At 36.6% G+C, this 20,051-nt stretch overlaps 1 protein-coding gene across 4 annotated transcripts in view; it reads right to left on the minus strand.

Annotated features, from left to right (window-relative positions):
• HIBCH (3-hydroxyisobutyryl-CoA hydrolase) overlaps window positions 1–20,051 on the minus strand; it is a 90,581-nt gene that overhangs the window by 38,309 nt on the left and 32,221 nt on the right. For all 4 annotated transcript variants that reach the window (XM_082467246.1, XM_082467245.1, XM_082467244.1 and 1 more), the window contains one exon: window positions 607–685. In XM_082467246.1, coding sequence (XP_082323372.1) covers window positions 607–685 — 79 coding nt within the window. The remainder of the gene's footprint in view (window positions 1–606; window positions 686–20,051) is intronic.

The raw sequence follows: 20,051 nt of genomic DNA on the forward strand, positions 1-20,051 counted from the left end.
AAAAAAAAAGAACAAAATTAGAGGATTATCATTACTTGATCAAGACTTACTATAAAGCAACAGTAATCAAGACAGTGTGGTGTTGGCACCAAGAGCAGCACATACAAAGGTGCAAAGGCAATCAGTGGAGAAATAGTAGCTTTTTCCAAAAAATGATGTGGGAATGATTTTATCTCCCTATGCAAAATAATAAACTTTGATCTATACCTTTGATCCATACCTCTCACCACATACAAAAGTTAACTCAAAATGGAGCATAGATCTGAATGCAAGATATTTCCTCTAATAATCTTTCATCTAAAATTAAATACATGTGCAGCAGAAATTAACACAACATTGTAAATCAACTATACTTCAGTAAGAATAAATATATAAAATCGACTACAGTGCGCTAGTGTCTCCAGTTTAAATATGCTTGCCTTTGTGTTTTCAGATATAGGTATGAGCTAATATAAACTTTTAGGTATCTTCCTATTATAATTTCTTTTTAAAAGTTCTTTCATACAAGATTCCATCAATTCCTTCAATAACTGTACTCTGAAATGTATCAAAAGATGATAATTCTAAAAGTAATTATGAAAAATTTAGTTGGTGTTTTTTTTTTACCTATTGCTGTTTCTGGCATTGCAAAAAGAGACTTTTCAGTAGCCACTCGGAATTGCCCATGAACTGAGAGACCAACTCCCTAGGGAAAAGGCAAAAAATTGTTTTAAAAATACTGCGGGGGTTAAAAAAAAAAAACTCACATTCACAAACATGATAAACCAAGTAAATTATATCATATACAAAGATATACATAACATATATTATATATAATTCTTCATAAAGAATTTCTTTAAAGGAATTTCAGGAGATAGACGGGAGGGAAATCCTAAACCACACAATTTCAGAAGAACTTTCTGGGTGAAAAATACATGGGTATCCCTGATATCTGGAACAGATTTGTTTTAGCGAAAATGTTTTCGATTAGTATCCTGTGTTATGCTTCATGTCCTCTTCCCCAATTCCCTCTTATTTCAAACTAGATGCAGCATTATAGAATACTGACTCTTCCCAGAACCACTGAGTATTCTTAGTGGAACCAATCATCAAAAAAGCATAACCGGGGCTTCCCTGGTGGCGCAGTCGTTGAGAATCTGCCTGCCAATGCAGGGGACACGGGTTCGAGCCCTGGTCTGGGAAGATCCCACATGCCGCGGAACGACTAGGCCCGTGAGCCACAATTGCTGAGCCTGCGCGTCTGGAGCCTGTGCTCCGCAACAAGAGAGGCCGTGATAGTGAGAGGCCCGCGCACCGCGATGAAGAGTGGCCCCCACTTGCCGCAACTAGAGAAAGCCCTCCCACAGAAACGAAGACCCAACACAGCCATAAATAAATAAATAAATAAACCCAAAGTTAAAAAAAAAAAAAAAAAGCATAACCAAGCTATTCTAGCAAATTTCAGTAGCCTTAAATAGAATATTAACACATTTTATTTATTCACACAGTTCATCAAATAAAATTAGCAACATCATTTTTCTCAGATACAACACTTAGTAACTATTTAACTCTTAAAAATCCATTACTAAACACAAGTTTTACAAAATAAAAAGATGTGGCTGAAAGTCTATTTCTGACTTATTGAATGTCACTGAAAATGACAAACTTAACAGTCATCTCTGAATCAACAGATATATTTGAATAAAATAAGAGGTATACATGTGACTACAAAGTATCCAAGTTTGTCAGTGCTCGCATTGTGACATACATTTCCTATGTTATGTTTTTTCACATTATTCAGAACTTCTAGTAGATTGTTTAGTTCTACTCATTCTTATTCCTTTTTAACTAGTGTATTCTATCTTTAACTTCACAGAGTTAAACAAGTTAAAACACGTAAAATATTTGGAACAATGTCAGTCACTTAATAAGAGTAAGTAAGTATAAGCTAAATAGAAAAGGCCTTATCTCTATTTGATTATTCTAATTTTTCATTACAATTTCCTCAAGCCTTTCAAGTGTTTTCATACTCAGTTCAACCATTTAAAAGTTGTTGAAACTTTTAAACCTTAAGAAAATACTCAAAAGCACATGCAATTTCTTATAAATTTTATGTACTGTATGCTAAGCTTAAATTTTTTTTTTTTACTTAAATAATCATAATAATATAAGCACTGGTTTATTTTTTTTTTTAACAGTTAACATTATTTATTTATTTATTTATTTATTTATGGCTGTGTTGGGTCTTCATTTCTGTGCAAGGGCTTTCTCTAGTTGTGGCAAGCGGGGGCCACTCTTCATCGCGGTGCGCGGGCCTCTCTTGTTGCAGGAGCACAGGCTCCAGACGCGCAAGCTCAGCAATTGTGGCTCACAGGCCCAGCCGCTCCGCGGCATGTGGGATCTTCCCAGACCAGGGCTCGAACCCGTGTGCCCTGCATTGGCAGGCAGATTCTCAACCACTGTGCCACCAGGGAAGCCCCTAAGCTTAAATTTTAAAAGACCACATAAATAAGCATGGAAATGAATAAAATTCTTCAGGTACTAGCTACATCCTTTGGAGTTAACATTTATAAGTTAAATCTACAATGTTTGATACTCTTTGTACAAGCAAATATCATGTTATAAGTATTCTATTATGAAAAAATCATCTGATAATATTAACCCAAATTAGACTATACACTTCAAGATTATAAAATCTTACAAATTTTAATAAAAGTAAAACATTACTAGTTTTATTAATAATTTCTTATATTATTTTAAGAACCCCTGCCTCACATTCTATTCTCTGCTTTAGTTTAACACAATGTAGCTGAAAGCTTATTAGTGTTCAGGAATGTCTTACTAAGAACTTAGAGCGTTGGTCTGAATTCGCAGTTTTCAGACTATGTTTTCAGTCCTAGGGCTCAGAAGAACTAGGTCCCGTCTGGGACTGCACAGCAGGTAGATCTCCAGGCCTTACCGACTGACCCTGCCTCAACCTTACTCCTCTAGTTATTGCCCCTGACTCTTCTAATTAACTCTGAATTCCACATGTTTGTGGACTATAGCACATGACTATATCCCTCTTCATAAAACATATATAAAGTCTAACCACAACTCTAATCCTAGTCGGCCCTCTCCCTCCTCAAAGACACAGTTATTAATTTGGTATGTAACCCTTCAGATTCTTCCCTATGTATCTCTAATACATATTTGAACAGATGTGGATATTTATCTGAGATACACACATACTTCAAACTCTCTTCCATGGCCTGCAAGGCTCTACATAATATGGCCCAGGAGCCTGCCTCTCTGACTTCATCTCCCACCACTCTTTCCATGCTCACTCCACCAGCCACAGGGCCTTCATGCCACTTCTCCCAAGTTCCAAGCCTTTACAATTTCAATTAATCATGTAATTTTAAAGTGAGGAGGACCTACTACAGTAGGCCACTGCCCATCCCATCATTGCCCCTTCTCTGCAGGAATCTGCTCTGCCCAGAGACTTCGCCCTCTCGCCAGCAGTGGCTGAACTAGAGATTGGCAGTGGACCCAAGGACAGTCAATTGAGGCTAACCAGAATTCTAAGGCCCAGGGAGCAAAGGAGGAAGAAAAGTGCATTAGACAAGATTTTCACTCTTTGGTATTTAACCTAAAACACAATGGGTAGCTGTGAGTTGATGACAGCCAAAGAAGCTTAAAGGTCATTTGAAATTTGAGCTGAAGAAGACAAGACAGCCAAGTGAAAGCTGAAATTATATGGGGTGATGACGAAAAAACTGAGAAGCAGCATGTAGCCTGTACAACACAGAGAACAAAGCAAACAGAAATAGCTGGAGAGAGAAAAACAGGCAAATGCACTACTCAAACTCGCCTTAAGTCCACACTTGGCAGTTCAATTTTCAGGAAAACAAGCTATGTTGCGTTTTTGTCTTTGGATTCCCATTTGATCCCTGCACTTGTCTCTTAACTGCTCCCTTCTCTTTTCTGGATCTGTTTGGGTGAGTCCCTGTTCTTTACAATTAAAAAAGTCTCTTCACCACATTTTCAGTTAGAACCAGACCCAGATTCTGTCATGATTCAGCAACACACAATAGCTGTCTTAGGCCTTTGGCCTCTAATAAAGTTATCCCAATACTGCTGTGTGCTTTTTCCTAATACTGCTCTCCCTGATAGTCATTCCCATTATATCTTCTGGAACCCTCATTCCTTTGCAAAAGAACCACTAACAGCCCAAATTCTCTACAGAGGGCCCTCCCTACCTCCTAAATTCAAGAAAGAAAGAAATTTATAAGCCCTGTACTCTTTCATGTAGAAGCTATAGATCCCATATTCATTGATTCAGTTATTTTGTTTCAGCCATGGCTGATAAAATAGTGAACAAAGTCAAAGACTTCAAAATTTTAGTAAGAAGTTATTAATGAAAAGCTTTCCAAATAAGAGGTCATTGACACAAGTACCATTAGGAGCCAATTTAAAATGCCTTTCAATTAAGATGAAACGAAGACTGGGAAAATTCAAGCCACCTGACTTCGAGATACTAAGGACATAAATACTGATCCATGTTGAAAGGGGTGTAGCACTCTCATGGCAGATTCATATCTAATTTTTGTATCTTATATAAAAGAATCCATTATAGGTTGCTTATGTTAAATCCCCCTTGAAATTTCCAAAATTTACCGTTACATACTATTAACCATTAATCTTAGCAGATACTCCTTTGCTAGACTAAAAAGGCTTCAAAGTCTTCAAAAGTTTTATATCAACAACAGGTTATACAGATTCATTCCCCAAATGTAAAATTTATTCCAATTCCTAACTCTCCCCAAATACTCTCCCTGCATCCTACCCAACCCAGTAGTTAAATTTCATTTATCACCTAATTAGATATCTCTGTAGCATTTGACAGAGTGGTTCACTCTCTACTTCAGGAAACACCTGACTTGGCTTTGAGACTCTACACTCTCCTGATTTTCCTTCTAACTCATTAGCTGTTCTTTTTCTTCTCCCTGACATCAGAATGTTGATCTGCCCCAATGATCAGATATCATCCCGCTACTCCACTTCACCTGTATTGTTCTTTCTATTCATTCCCCAGGTGATCTCTTCCAAGAGCCCCAAGATTTTAAGCACTGTAACATTAATGACAAATTATTTTCCCACCCCTGATTTCTCTAGAATTTTATATCTAGCTGTTTACTTAACATCTCCACCTAAACATCTAATATGTATCTCAGTGTTCATGTATCAGAAGTAAACCTCTTGATTTCTCTTTGAACATGCTGCTCCCTCAGTCTTTTCCATCTCAGCAAATAGCACCACCATTCACCCAGCTGCTCAGGCCAAAAATTTCAGCATCATCCTTTCTTTCTGATCTTACAATCTAATCTATGAACCTGTCTTGATAGCACTAACTTCAAAATATATCTTGGATTAGGCCACTTCACCATCACCACTGTTGCAACCCTAGATGAAGTCACTATCATCTCTTACCTGGGTTAGTCTCTCTTGCTTCTGTTTTTGCCACGATCCATCCTCTGAACAGCAGCCAAGTAAACTTATTAAATGTAAATCAGTTCATGTCATTCACCTGCCCAAAACTCTCCAGTGACTCCCCATCACATTAAAATATTACTGAAATTCCTCATCCTGGCTGATAAGGCCCTACATGATCTGGTCCCTTTTTATCTCCCTGATCTTATGGTCTACCATTCTCCACTTTCCTCACTTTCACTCTTGTCAGCCACACTGGCTTTCTTTTTTTTCCCCTTAATTGACATATAATATACAATCGAAAGTACACAAAGAGTACAAACATCTAGCACACAGGTCCAGTTAATTATCCCAAAATGAACACATTCTTGTAACCAAAACCCAGATAAAAATTATCAGAAATTCTTTTATGCACCCTGTCAGCCACTACTCCCTCCCCATCCTTCAGGTAACTACTATCCTGACTTCTAACAAAATGAGATTAACTTTTTCAGGTTTTGATCTTGATATAAATAGGGCCATAGAGTATTATTTTTTATTTGACTTCAGTCAATGTTATGTTTGCAAGATTTATTCATGTTGTGTGTAGCAATAATTTCTTTCATTGTACAGCATTCCTTTGTATGAATAAACTATTTTCATTCTACTGTGAATAGCTAGTTAGGTTTTTCAGTTTGGGGCTACTGCAAATAATGATTCAATGACCATTCTTACACATGTCTTTTGCGGCATAAGTGCATACATTTTGGTTGGGTTGTAAAACTGTTGGGTCAGAGTATTAATTCAATCAACTTTAAAAGATGACATCAAACAATTTTCCAAAGCAGTAGTACCAATTTCTACTCCAGCAGCAATATGAGTTTGTATTCCATATCCTCACCAACGCTTGAAATTGCCTTTCACATTTTAGCCATTCTATACAGATGGCCAACAGGCACATGAAAAGATGCTCAACATCACTAATTATTAGAGAAATGCATATCAAAACTACCATGAGGTATCACCTCACACCAGTCAGAATGGCCATCATGAAAAAGTCTACGAATAATAAATACTGGAGAGGGTGTGGAGAAAACGGAACCCTATACACTGTTGGTGGGAATGTAAGTTGGTTCAAACACTACAGAGAACAGTATGGAGGTTCCTTAAAAAACTAAAAATAGAGTTACCATATGATCCAGTAATTCCACTTCTGGGCATATATCCGGAAAAGACAAAAACTCTAATTCAAAAAGGTACATACACCCCAATGTTCAAAGCAGCATTATTTACAATAGCCAAGACATGGTAGCAACCTAAATGTCCATCAACAGATGAATGGATAAAGATGTGGTATATATATATATATATACAATAGAATACTACCCAGCCATAAAAAAGAATGAAATGCTATTTGCAGCAACATGGATGGACCTAGAGATTATCATACTAAGTGAAGTCAGACAGAGAAAGACAAATATCATATATCACTTACATGTGAAATCTAAAAAAATAATACGAATTAATTTATTTACAAAACAGAAACAGACTCACATAGAAAACATTTTAGCCATTCTAGTGAGTATATGTTAGTATTTCATTGTGGTTTCAGTTTTCCTTTTCTTGCTGATTAATGCAATTGAGTGCTTTTGGTCATCTGCATATTCTCTTTATGAAATGTCTAATCTATTGCTCATTTTTCCATTGGATTTTCTTACTGATTGGTAGAAATTCTTTCTACATCCTTCATATGATTTCTTGTCAAATGTATGTATAGTCAGCCCTCCATATTCACGGCTCCTCATCTGCAGGTTCAACTCACCACAGATCAAAAATATTTTCTAAAAAATTCCAACAAAAAGTTCCAAAAAACAAAACTTGAATTTGCTGCATACCAGCAACTATTTACATAGCATTTACACCATTTACAACTACTTACATAGCATTTACACTGTATTAGGTATTGTAAGTAATCTAGGGATGATTTAAAATATATGGGAGGATGTGCGTATGTTACATGCAAATACTATGCTATTTTATACAATGGACTTGAGCGTTCTTGGGTTTTAGCATCGGATGGGGGTCCTGGAACCAATCCCCTGCTAAGAACAAGGGACTGTATTCCAAATACCTATTTTCCAGTCTGTGGCTTGCCTTTTCACTCTCTTAATGATGTCCTAGAATGAATAGAGCTTCTTAATTTTAGCACAATCGAATTTGTTATTTTTGTTTATGGTACATTTAGTGTAATCCATTTAGTGTAATTTAAGTAATCTTTCCATACCCTCAAAGCATAGCAGAAATATGTTCCAAACATTCAGGATTTTCTGTCTATTATTGATTACTAGCTTAATTCCATTGGGGCCAGAGAACAGTCTGTAAGATTAATCCTTTGGAATATGCTGAGACTAATTATATGGCCAATTTTGGTAAATGTTCCATGCACACATGAATTGAACATGAAATCTACAGTTACTGAGTCCATGTTAATCGGATTGTTTATTGGACCATGTTCAAATCATGTGCATGCATGTAAAATGTATGTGTATATATGTACATATACTGTTTATATCTCTGCTTCATCTGTCATTGAAAGAAGTATGTTCAAATCTTCTCCTAGGATTGTGGTTTTGTCTATTTCCCCTTTAAGGGCTTTCTGCTTTTTTGCAAGATTAAATATTTTTAAATGTTTGAAAATATCACACCAGTAGAGTTATTTCACAGAGGCAGAGGTTTGTTCCCATTGTTTCTCAGTGTCATACTGTACATTATGAAACTCATTAAGCAATTCTGTTCAGCTTCATATTGCTACAAATTGAGAGTTTTAGACAAGTATTTATAAAATATCTTTCTATAGTTGATTAGAGTCAATAAAATTACTCTCAGAATCTGACTACACTGAACTTAAGAAGGTGAAAAGCTGAATAGCTTTCAACAGACTAAACTAAGCCCTATCTGCTAAGAGAATAAGAACTGAAATTGAGGGCTTGCTGAACTGGGCCCCAAAATGTTACACATTAGAAGTTAGGTTGGCCTGGATTCAAACGCTCAGCTTCAAATCCTCCCATTCCTGACGGGATTGAGATGATCTGGGATTGCTAGTGCCCTTAGCCTACATTCCTACTAGAAACGACGGTAGGAAGATTAGGGCTCAAATAATACTCAAGTAGAAATAACTCAATTAGAAATAACCAGCACTCAGTTAGAAGTAATCTGACATAAGACCACATGACTAAAGCCTAAGAGAAAAAATACACAATAGAAAGAGTCACAGGACATACAAATTTAGATTTGTCATACCTGTTTATTTTAACTATGAAATGTCCTATATCAAGTAAAAGCTTTTGCCATAAAACGTACCTTATTTGATATTAAAATAGCTGTATCATCTTTATTTTAGTGTTGGTAAACACTTTATCTATTATTTTACATTTAACCCTTCTGTGCCTTATATTTATGGTGTCTCAAGCATTCTGACATTCTTTGTTTTTTTTTTTTCCATTCTTTGTTTTTTACTTGGATTATTATTAAACAATCTTCATTGCAGTACTGTACTGACACTGTGAAGATAAAGTAAAATGAATCTGATCCATATTTATAATCTAGTATAGAGAATATTAATATGGATAAGCATAAATAACTGAACATATGAATGTAGTCAAACTCGTACCCTACTTGTTTAAAGTTTGGCATTCTTAAATGCAAAACTTAGGTGATCTAAGACTTTTTTTTTAATTAAGAGACTAGAGCTAGATGAGTTTTCACTGTTCAACAGAGGAAAAAGGCTGGTATAGCTTTAAGGCTTTTAAAGAAGATCTCATTATAATTACTTAAAAAGCACAATTAAATCCTTCAAAATGCAAATATGCTTATCAGTAACTAGAAATGAGTATCACTTCTATATTTCCAGATAATATTACTATTCTAGACAAAAAGCACATTTTAAAAAATTGATAATTATACAGATATTTAAAGTTAATGTAATATATACTCAATTACTCCATGATTTATACTAATGGCAAGATTAATCCCCCAACACAAAAACAAAAACACATGTTGAACAATTTAATTTGGTGCCTGAAAAAGAAGTGTTCCAGATAATAATACATCAGTGTTAAATTCCCTGATTTTGGTGTCTTATTCTTAAGCAATACACACTGAAAAATTTAGCAATAAAGAATTATCATGTCTTCAACTTTCAAATGGTTCAGAAAAAAATTATTCATAGACACATGTGGGAGAGAAGAAGAGAAAATAAAACAAATGCGGAAATAATAGGGAATGTGGATGAAGGATACACTGGAGTTCTCTGTACTATATTACTAATTGAAATTGTTTCACAATAGTCTTTTTGATTCAAGTGAAAATAAAAATAAAAATAAATGTTCCAGAGTAACCAGCGCCAACAACCACAGTAAAGAAAACAACAAACTCAGAAAGGCATACAATGGAGTGATGTGACTAATGCTCACACAAAGAGCCATGAATTTAAATTTTAATCAGAGAGAATGAGTAAGCTCCTGTCCAGAATAAACACTGCATCTCAGTATCAGTGAGTACATGAGAGTCTTCTCTCACCATCATTCAAGATTATAAATGGTTCTTTGAAATTAGGTATATATTTCTGTTAGAAATTCAAATAGATTTTCAACACACATTATGTCACTATGGTATAAAAGTTAATATCATAATCATAAAATAAGTTTCATAATGTATCTCTGGGACCACATGCCTTAGATTAGCAGCCTACACAGTAAAAACAAAGATATTTTTATTATGCTTCTCACATTAATATTAACAGGCTAATATTGCATATATTAATAGTATTAACATCGATTACATAATATTAATGTATTTTGATAGACTACAGAGAGCATTTACATTATCCTGCTTTGGATGCATATAATTCATGTTATTTTTGGACAAAAATTATATTCAGCAGAAACAAATAATTGTGGTAGAAATATTGAATTTATTTATGAATTAACAGTCTACCATCCTTGGAGGTACAGTTTTACTTTAAACAGAAATATCAGAGAGATATTTGAAAATTGCTGAGAGTAAATCTTAAAAGTTATATGAAAAAAAATTTTTTTCAATTATGTGTGGTGATGAGTGTTAACTTATGGTTTCACAACATATACATACATCAAATCATTATGTTGTCACCTAAAACATTATATGTCAATTATACCTCAATTTATGAAAAAGCCAGTGAGCAGAAATATAATTCTGGTACATCATACATTAAAACATAAATTAGAGGGCTTCCCTGGTGGCACAGTGGTTAAGAATCCACCTGCCAATGCAGGGGACACGGGTTCGAGCCCTGGTCTGGGAAGATCCCACATGCTGCAGAGCAACGAAGCCCATGTGCCACAACTACTGAGCCTGTGCTCTAGAGTCCGTGAGCCACAACTACTGAAGCCCACACACTGCAACTACTGAGCCCACGTGCCTAGAGCCCGTGCTCTGCAACAAAGAAGTCACCGCAATAAGAAGACCGTGCACCACAATGAAGAGTAGCCAGCGCAGCAACAAAGACCCAACGCAGCCTGAATGCAGCCATAAATAAATTAATTTAAAAAACAAAACATAAATTAGAAATAACTCTTACACACCTCCTGGATTCATGCTCAAGGTTTTTGCCTAAATAAGCACATTTCCCCAATATATTATAACATACCACATATTATATTTAAATGTCTATTATATTTATTTTTTTGAATTTTATTTATTTTTATACAGCAGGTTCTTATTAGTTACCTATTTTACACATATTATTGTGTATTTGTCAATCCCAATCATATTTAATAGATGTTTAAAAAGAGAAGCTCTAAGAAACCACTGTCTCATATCATATATTCAAACAAGAAGAACTATTATAACAGGAGTACTCTTAATCGACCTCAGATTTACCAACAATTTCCATTAACTCTGTAAAACTAATATCTATATTAACTAGCATCCTGAAAGCTACTCTCTGGCTACTTTTTTTTTTTAATATAAATTTATTTATTTTATTTTTGGCTGCATTGGGTCTTCGGGCAAGCAGGGGCTACTCTTCGTTGCGGTGCCCGCGGGCTTCTCACTGCAGTGGCTTCTCTTGTTGTGGAGCATGGGCTCTAGAGCGCAGGCTCAGTAGTTGTGGCACACGGGCTTAGTCACTCCGCATGGCATGTGGGATCCTCCCGGACCAGGGCTCAAACCCGTGTCCCCTGCATTGGCAGGTGGATTCTCAACCACCGTGCCACCAGGGAAGCCCTCTGGCTACTTTTTGATATACCTGATACTTCTCTGATCTGTTGAGTTCAGAGTTTACCAAATGTCAGTCATAAATAAAGAGTATTTCATGAGAACCAAGTTGACTACTCTGGAAAAATATGAAAAAGCTAAGTTACTAAAAAATTTTGGTATAGGGCAAAGACAGTAATTATTTCAAGTGACTATTCTTCATAATAACATTGATATTGTTATTCTGAAACTATTATACACATTAGGACAAAGCAAATTTGTCACAATCTTAATGTTATTTTTTTTAAATAAAGATTTTCAACATACATGAGAAGAAAGTTACAAATATCAAAGAAGTAAGAATCTAAATTTGAATAGGAAGTACTGAACTCAGGATCTAGGACCTATTTTCTCTTAAAAACAGAACACATATTCTTAGTTCTCTTCAAAAAGGCCTAGAAACAATTACCAACTTAACTAGTGCCCAGATTATTATTGCTAACCATCATTTCCTACTAAAAGTAACCAGGGCTGCCTTGGAAAAACACACGATTTTAGGTCTGGTGAATAAAATGTACAAAACAAACCTGGAATATGGTTCTTTACCACAAAGCAAAGAAACTCTCAAAGATTTCTGGGGCACAGAAGCCAACTTGAAGGTTCCCATGACAAGTCCACTCTTCTGGTTTGCCCCTCTGGGCCCCCCTTTTTCAGTGTCTTTTATAGGCTCCTTGTTCTGCCTCTGGCCAATAAACATTTTTTTGTATTCCATTCTGGACTTACTTTGGGTGTCACTCTATTTCTGTCACATTTCCTTGCATTATCTTTTCTACTGACAAATTTTCAATACAAGTTTCTCTGCTATAACATGATGAGTTACTGAAAAAAAATCCTCAGGCTCTACAAAACTGCACAGAGCTTATAAGAAAAACAGAGTTTCAGCAGTCTGCTCAAAACCTATGCAACTTTGTAATCTGACTGCTAACAGAAAGTATAAATGGTCCCAGGCCAGGGACTTGATTAGGACCACCAGCTCAATATGAACAGAGAATGCCACAGCAGATATTTAAAATGCACAAAAATAAAGTGGAAAGAATGGCAATACTTTAATCAGAGCAGGACTGGCACATGCTGAGACAAAGCAGTGGAAGTGCCGCTATAAGCCAGTGGGACCGCCATTAAACACCAAGTGCCAAGAGTTGAGGGTTCACCTTACGGTGGAGGTCCACCCAGAAACAGGCATTTGTTTGTGTGGGTTTTTTTTTTTAATTTTCTTAAAATACAGACAAGAGAATGCCTATTCACAGTACAGCAACTGAGGTAATTAAGCACTCTTTTCCTGTCTAGATGATTATATATCTACTGCCATTATCCTATCTCCCCTTGCCTAGAAAAAACTGCATATGAATCAATATAATTTTTGCATTATCCTAACATCATTTTCCCATTTACCAATCACTTATGAGCTAATTCATGTTGCAGAAGCGCACACTTTGGAGCATACTGTGCCTCTGTAAGTCCTAAAGTTATACTTCCTGCCCAGGCAGCACCCTGAGTTCCAGATGTGCATAACGGACAAAACACTTTTGTTCAGACAAAACACTCCCACGTGGATAAGCCCACAGGTATTTCACACCTAACAAATTAAACTCATCTCCCTTCACTCTCCCCAACCCACTCCCCAGCCACACTTTCTCCCGAATCTTAAGTAAACAGTCCACCATTCATCCCACTGCCCAGTCTAGAAACCTGGAAGTCATCCTTGCCTCCTTCTCCCCTTTATCTCTCACATCCAATACATCATCAAATCCCACCAAGTCTCCTCCTAAGTATCTCCCTTAAATCTATCTAATTTCCGCCCCCCTTCATTATCTCCACGCTAGTTCAAAATCACCATAATCTCCCACCTGGATCCCTGCAAGAGCTTCCTGAATAATCTCTTTACAACCAATCGTAACCTCCCTACAACCTGTTCCTCCCACAAGAGAGTTCTCTGTCTAAAATGCACCATTCAAGCCATTTCCCTGGCTAAAAGCACTTTAAAATGGCTCTCCCTCTTGATCTCAGGATAAACAACTTATATCTAAGAGGTCTGATCTGGCTTCTTGCTTACCTCTCTAACCTTAGAACTGAACCACTATCTCCTTCATACTCCCAAATCTAGGCACACTTAACTTTCCCAAACATGAATTCTCTCATCTTCACATATACTATTATCTTCTCACTCACACACTATTCTTCTACACTGCATCAACCCCTTAACACGCTTGTACCAACCATAGCGCATTCCTCCACTATCCCACCTTGTTTGTCTCTGGCTGATTTCTCTTTAAGTCTCAGCTTAAGTACAACTTCCTCCAGGGTGCGCTCTCCCTACACCATCTCCATCACTAAAGTACTCAGACATACACACACACAGTTGAGGCCGGTACTCTTATGTATTTCCAGACAACTCTGTACCTGCCTCACAAGACAGTAAGCTCCATAAGGAAAGAAAATATATCTATCTTGCTCACTATTTTATCCCTAGAGCCTAACCAGTATCTAATACATAGCAGACATCCAGTAATTTTTGCTGGTTGGGTGAAATAGCTGAGAACAACCTCATATTATTGCTAAAATCATAATGAACCTCTAGTTAGTCTTAAATCTCCTACCTCCATATATCCTTAGGAGAATGAGCTCATTTTATGGGCAAAAGGAGCTCCTCTGCCCCTTTCTTCTCTGTGAAATAATCTGATGCCTCCTCATTAAGACACAGAGCCCTCTAGACCACAAATCATCCAACCCAACATAGTGGGGATAAAATGGAGGCAGGATGAGAATGGCACAGAGGAAAGGTGCCTGCCACCTGACCAAGAACCTAGGGTGCTTTCACATTTAAAAAGGAAATGAACCAAAAACCTGACCAATATGCCCACAGGAAATGGCCAAGGAAATGGAAAAGAACTCCCTGTAGATCTGAGAATCTGCAAGTCTGTGAAAGTTGCCAAGAATACCCATACTCCTGGAAAGTAAAAGTTCTACTTCCCAGAAATCAATACCTTAAAACGGAGATGGAGATGGGGCAAGGGCAGGCAGTAAAGCCAAGTTCCTGGTTAGTAAATGGAAGCACTTTCCGATTCTCTACTTAGATATGTTTGGGCTAAAAGTCAGGGTGAAAAGAGTAGAGGCAAGGAGAGAATAAAGGGCTCTACGTAATAAGACAGACAAGGGATGAGATGGAGTTAAACAGCATAGGAACATTTGTTAGAGGATAATCCATTGTGTATTGAAAAATAGAACCCAATGCTTACCTATGAAAAAGGCTCACTGAGAAACTAAATAACCCTAAAAATCCATTATGAGAAATTCTGCAACTAAAAGCAACCCTTACTCTCCCCTAATAAAGCAGAAGGAAATCTAAGTAGAGAGAATCCCATGGGGGAAAGGGAGGCACCTACCCTTCTCTATCAAGAAAAGGATCTCCATCCAGGCTTGGAGAAATTCCAACAGTGAACACAAATGAAAATGAATGCACATAAGTACATATTCTGAACACTTAGAAATCCAAGGGAAATTTCTTCTCTATTCTTCCTTTCACAGATCCTGCCATGTTATTAATCTTCAGTCTTAAAGGAGGCTCTTTTTCACATCTTTTTTTTTTTGGCCACGCCATGGGATCTTAGTTCCCTGACCAGGGATCTAACCCGGACTCTGGCAGTGAAAGCGCCGAGTCCTAACCACCGGACCACCAGGGAATTCCCCATATCATTTTTTGTCTGATTTTTCTTCCTCTCTTAATATATTTTATTGCTTTCTCCATAACACAACTTTGCCTGTCAGTATAGTCCTTTTATTTTTACTTCCCAGGGCAACTGCACTGCAGTACCTTCCTTTAGTCTCTGACTGATCATCCTTTTCTTTTTTTTTTTTTTAAGATTTTTTTTGATGTGGACCATTTTTAAAGTCTTCATTGAATTTGTTACAATATTGCTTCTGTTTTATGTTTTGGTTTTTTGACCGGGTGGCAGGTGGGATCTTAGCTCCCCAACCACGGATCAAACCCACACCCCCTGCATTGGAAGGCGAATTCTTAATCACTAGACTGCCAGGGAAGTCCCTGACTGATCATCCTTTATCTTTGCACATTTGCTTCAGGTCTAGTTTCATCACAGTTAACAACTGGCTGCTTCCACCCTAAACCCACAAAGGGCAAATAAGAATCAGAGTTCAATGCATACCTGTCTCATATTCATGTATCTGAAATCAAGTAACCTTGATCTACACAAGCAGCCTTAGCAATAAGAATGTCTACCATTCTTATTAGACAAAAACGCTGTAAGGAAAGACAATTACAGGACAATGTTCCTGATGAACACAGATGGAAAAATCCTCAACAAAATATCAGGAAACCAAATTCAACAATACATTAAAAGGATCATACACCATGATCAAGTAGGATTTACTCCTGAGATACAAGAATGGTTCAACATATGTGAAATCAGTGTGATGCACCACATTAACAAAATGAAGGATAAAAATCATATGATCATCTCAATAGATGCAGAAAAAGCATTTGATGAAATTCAACATCCTTTTATGATAAAAACCCTCAACAAATTAGGTATAGATGGATGTACCTCAACATAATAAAGTCCATATATGACAAGCCCACAGTTAACATCATACTTAACAGTGAAAAGCTGAATGCTTTTCCTCTATGATCAGGAATAAGACAAGGATGCCCACTCTCACCACTTTTATTCACCATAGAAAGTCCTAGCCAGAGCAATTCGGCAAGAAGAATAAATAAAAGGATCTAAATCAGAAAGGAAGTAAAACTATCTGAAGATGACATGATATTATATATAGGAAACCCTAAAGATGCCACCAAAAAAATGTTAAAACTAGTAAACAAATTCAGTAAAGTTGCAGGATACAAAATTAATACACAAAAATCAGTTGTGTTTCTGTACACAAATAACTTTCAGAGAGAGAAATTAAGAAAAACAATCCCATTTACAATTGGATCAAAAAGAATAAAATACCTAAGAATAAATTTAACCAGGGAGGTGAAAGAGCTATACACTCACAACTCTAAGACATTGATGAAAGAAATTGAAGAAGACACATATTATGGAAAGATATTCTGTGCTCACTGATCGGAAGAATATTGTTTAAATGTCCATACTACCCAAAGCAATCTACAAACTCAATGTAATCTCTGTCAAAATTCCAATGGCATTTTTCACAGATACAGAATAATCAAGACCTCAAATAGCCAAAGAAACCTTGAGAAAGAAAAACAAAGCTGGAAGCATCACACTTCCTGACTTCAAGTCATATTATAAAGCTACAGTCATCAAAACACTATGGTATTGGCATAAAAACAGACACATAGACCAGTGGAACCAAAAAAAAAAAAAAATAGAGAGAGAGAACGCACCCAGAAATAAAACCACACAATACGGTCAATTAATTTTCAACAAAGGAGTCAAGAATATACAATGGGGAAAGGACTATCTCTTCAATAAATGGTGTTGGGAAAACCAGATATTCACATGGAAAAAAATGAAACTAGACCTCACTCTATACACAAAAATCAACTCAAAATGGATTAGACTTGAATGTAAGACCTGAAATCATAAAACTCCTAGGAGAAAACATAAGGAATAAGTTCCTTGATACTGGTCTTGGCAATGATTTGGGGGATTGACACCAAATGCAAAGGCAAAAAAACAAAAATAAACGTGAGCTGCATCAAATAGAAGCTTCTACACAGCAAAGGAAATCATCAACAAATGAAAAGGCAACCTATGACATGGGAGAAAATATTTGCAAACCATATAACTGATCAGGGGTTAATATCCAAAATACACTCAGCCCTCCATACCCACAGATTTAACCAACTGTGAATTCAAAATATTTGAGAAAAAAACTCCAGAAAGTTCTGAAAAGCAAGATTTGAATTTTGCTGTGCAACTGCAACTATTTACATTGTATTTTCACAGCATTTACATCGTATAAGTAACCCAGAGATGATTTAAAGTATACAGGAGGATATGCATAGGTTATATGCAAATACTACATCATTTTGTAGTAATTCTTCTCAAAAGAACATGTCTCAGTGACATTAATTGTGGCTAAACTCAAATCTGATTCAGTAGCTCCCATTTAACTGAGCACTAGTCAGTTTTCCATGTGGCTAGTTTGTGTCCCAAAAAGTCTTTTGGAGATTGTATATGCTCCCTGTTTCCAATCCAGTTCCCACTTCTTCTCTATTCATTAGAGTATACCCCTTCTAAAGTATGCCTTAAAACTTTTAATTTTCCATTATATTGATCACAAAATGCTTTTGCTTGCAGCATCTTTAGGACACTTTAAGAAACACAAAAACAATACCATATTGTAAACATATTTTGAGTTGGCTTGGGGGAGCTAATTTTGTTTCTACTGTAAAATGCATTGGTGGGAAGAGAAAAGGGAGGAAGGGAGAGAGGAAGGAACAAAGAAAGGGAAGAAGGAAAAGGAAAGAAACTTAAAAGTTTTTTAAATCCAATTCAGTTGGGAGGGAAATGTAGGTAGTAATACACATACAGAATAAAAATAAGAATTTTTTCTGTTCTATATCTACCTAAAATTAATTTTAACTTTTAAAGCAAATTTGCCGTTCTGTTATATATTAACTTGAGAAAATATGACTAGATTTTTAAAATAAAGGGTAAAGGAAATTAAAATTCTTCCTTCTTAGGAAACAATGAATTATTCTTTCAAATTGCTATTCAAAAAAATTTTCTTCTCTTTCAAAAACATTGTAATGACATAATCTTACATACTTTTAATTAACCAAGTGGAGAACCATTCAGAAACATTTTTATTTTACTGTATACCAAAATATCAAGTAAGCATTTGAATTTCTGAAATCTGAAACAGAATAGAATTTAGTCATCTCCTCTACAAAGTGCTGTGTTACTCTTCATGGTAAACAACAAGAGACAGTAAAACTGTCATTTTCATTGCTGGAAAAATATTTTTTTCTATAGTAAAAAAGAAAAAATAAAATTAAATAAAAATCAAGCTCTATGGCGCCATCTTTTGGATTGTTCAAGTTTTCTTACAATTCTTTCTTATAAGAAACAATCCATTGATCAGAATCAAGATAAAGACAGAGATAAAACTATTTGGCTACCTTTTCGTAAGCTGTATTTGCCCTATCTAAGTCGCATACTTCTATATTAGGATTTAAAATGTATCCATAAAACAACTACCTATAATACTAAACTTCTACTAAAAATTCTGAAAACAAAGGCCTTTTGAATAACAAACTGCGTGTCCTCAACACTTTATGGCAGTGGCTCCTAAGGTGAGGCACCCCCACTATCACGAGCATCATCAACATCATCTGGGAACTTTTAGAAATGCAAATTCTTAGGCCACACTTCAAACTGACTAAACTGGAACTGGGGGGTGAGAGGAGTCAGCCTTTTTTTTTTTTTAAGTCCATCTTTATTTATTTATTTTTTTATTATATTTTATTTTTGGCCGCGTTGGGTCTTTGTTGCTGCGCGCGGGCTTTCTCTAGTTGCGGTGAGCGAGAGCTACTCTTCATTGTGGTGCGCGGGGTTCTCACTGAAGTGTCTTCTCTTGTTGTGGAGCATGGGCTCTAGGCGCACGGGCTTCAGTAGTTGCAGCATGTGGGCTCAGCAGTTGCAGCACATGGGCTCAGCAGTTGCAGCACGTGGGCCCTAGAGGGCACAGGCTTCAGTAGTTGTGGCATGTGGGCTCTACAGCGCAGGCTCCGTAGTTGTGGTGCACGGGCTTAGTTGCTCCGCGGCATGTGGGATCTTCCCGGACCAGGGATCAAACCCGTGTCCCCAGCATTGGCAAGCAGATTCTTAACCACTGCACCACCAGGGAAGTCCTGAGTCTGCCTTTTAACAAGCTCTTGCATTCTGATACAAACTAACCTGTGAGAATCACTGCCTTCCAGCCCTTGGATTTTGATATGAGCTAACCTGTGAGAACCACTGCCTTTTTGAAAAAGGTCCACAGCTAACACTGAACTACACACTAGTCGGGGATCGCTAGTAGTTCAGCAGTTCCTAACCTTAGTTTCACATTGGGATTACAAGGGAGCTTTAAAAATGCCTGAGTCCTGCTCCAATATGTGATTAATGGTTCGGGAGGTAAGTAAAGCCTGGGCACCAGGATTTCTGAAAGACTCTCAAGTGATTCTAAAATGCAGCCAAGGTTGAGAGCCAAAGATCTAGAGGATTACATTTTCAAAAGCTAGAGTTCACTGAGTCTTATATTAAGCAACGTTTGTAAATTGGACATGAAAAGTTAGCCTTCAAAACCAAGATACATATAAAATCCCATTACAAGAAAAAAGAACTGATTCACTT

Source organism: Balaenoptera physalus (assembly GCF_965194825.1).
Source record: "Balaenoptera physalus genome assembly, chromosome: 6".
In the NCBI taxonomy this organism is placed as follows: Eukaryota; Metazoa; Chordata; class Mammalia; order Artiodactyla; family Balaenopteridae; genus Balaenoptera; species Balaenoptera physalus.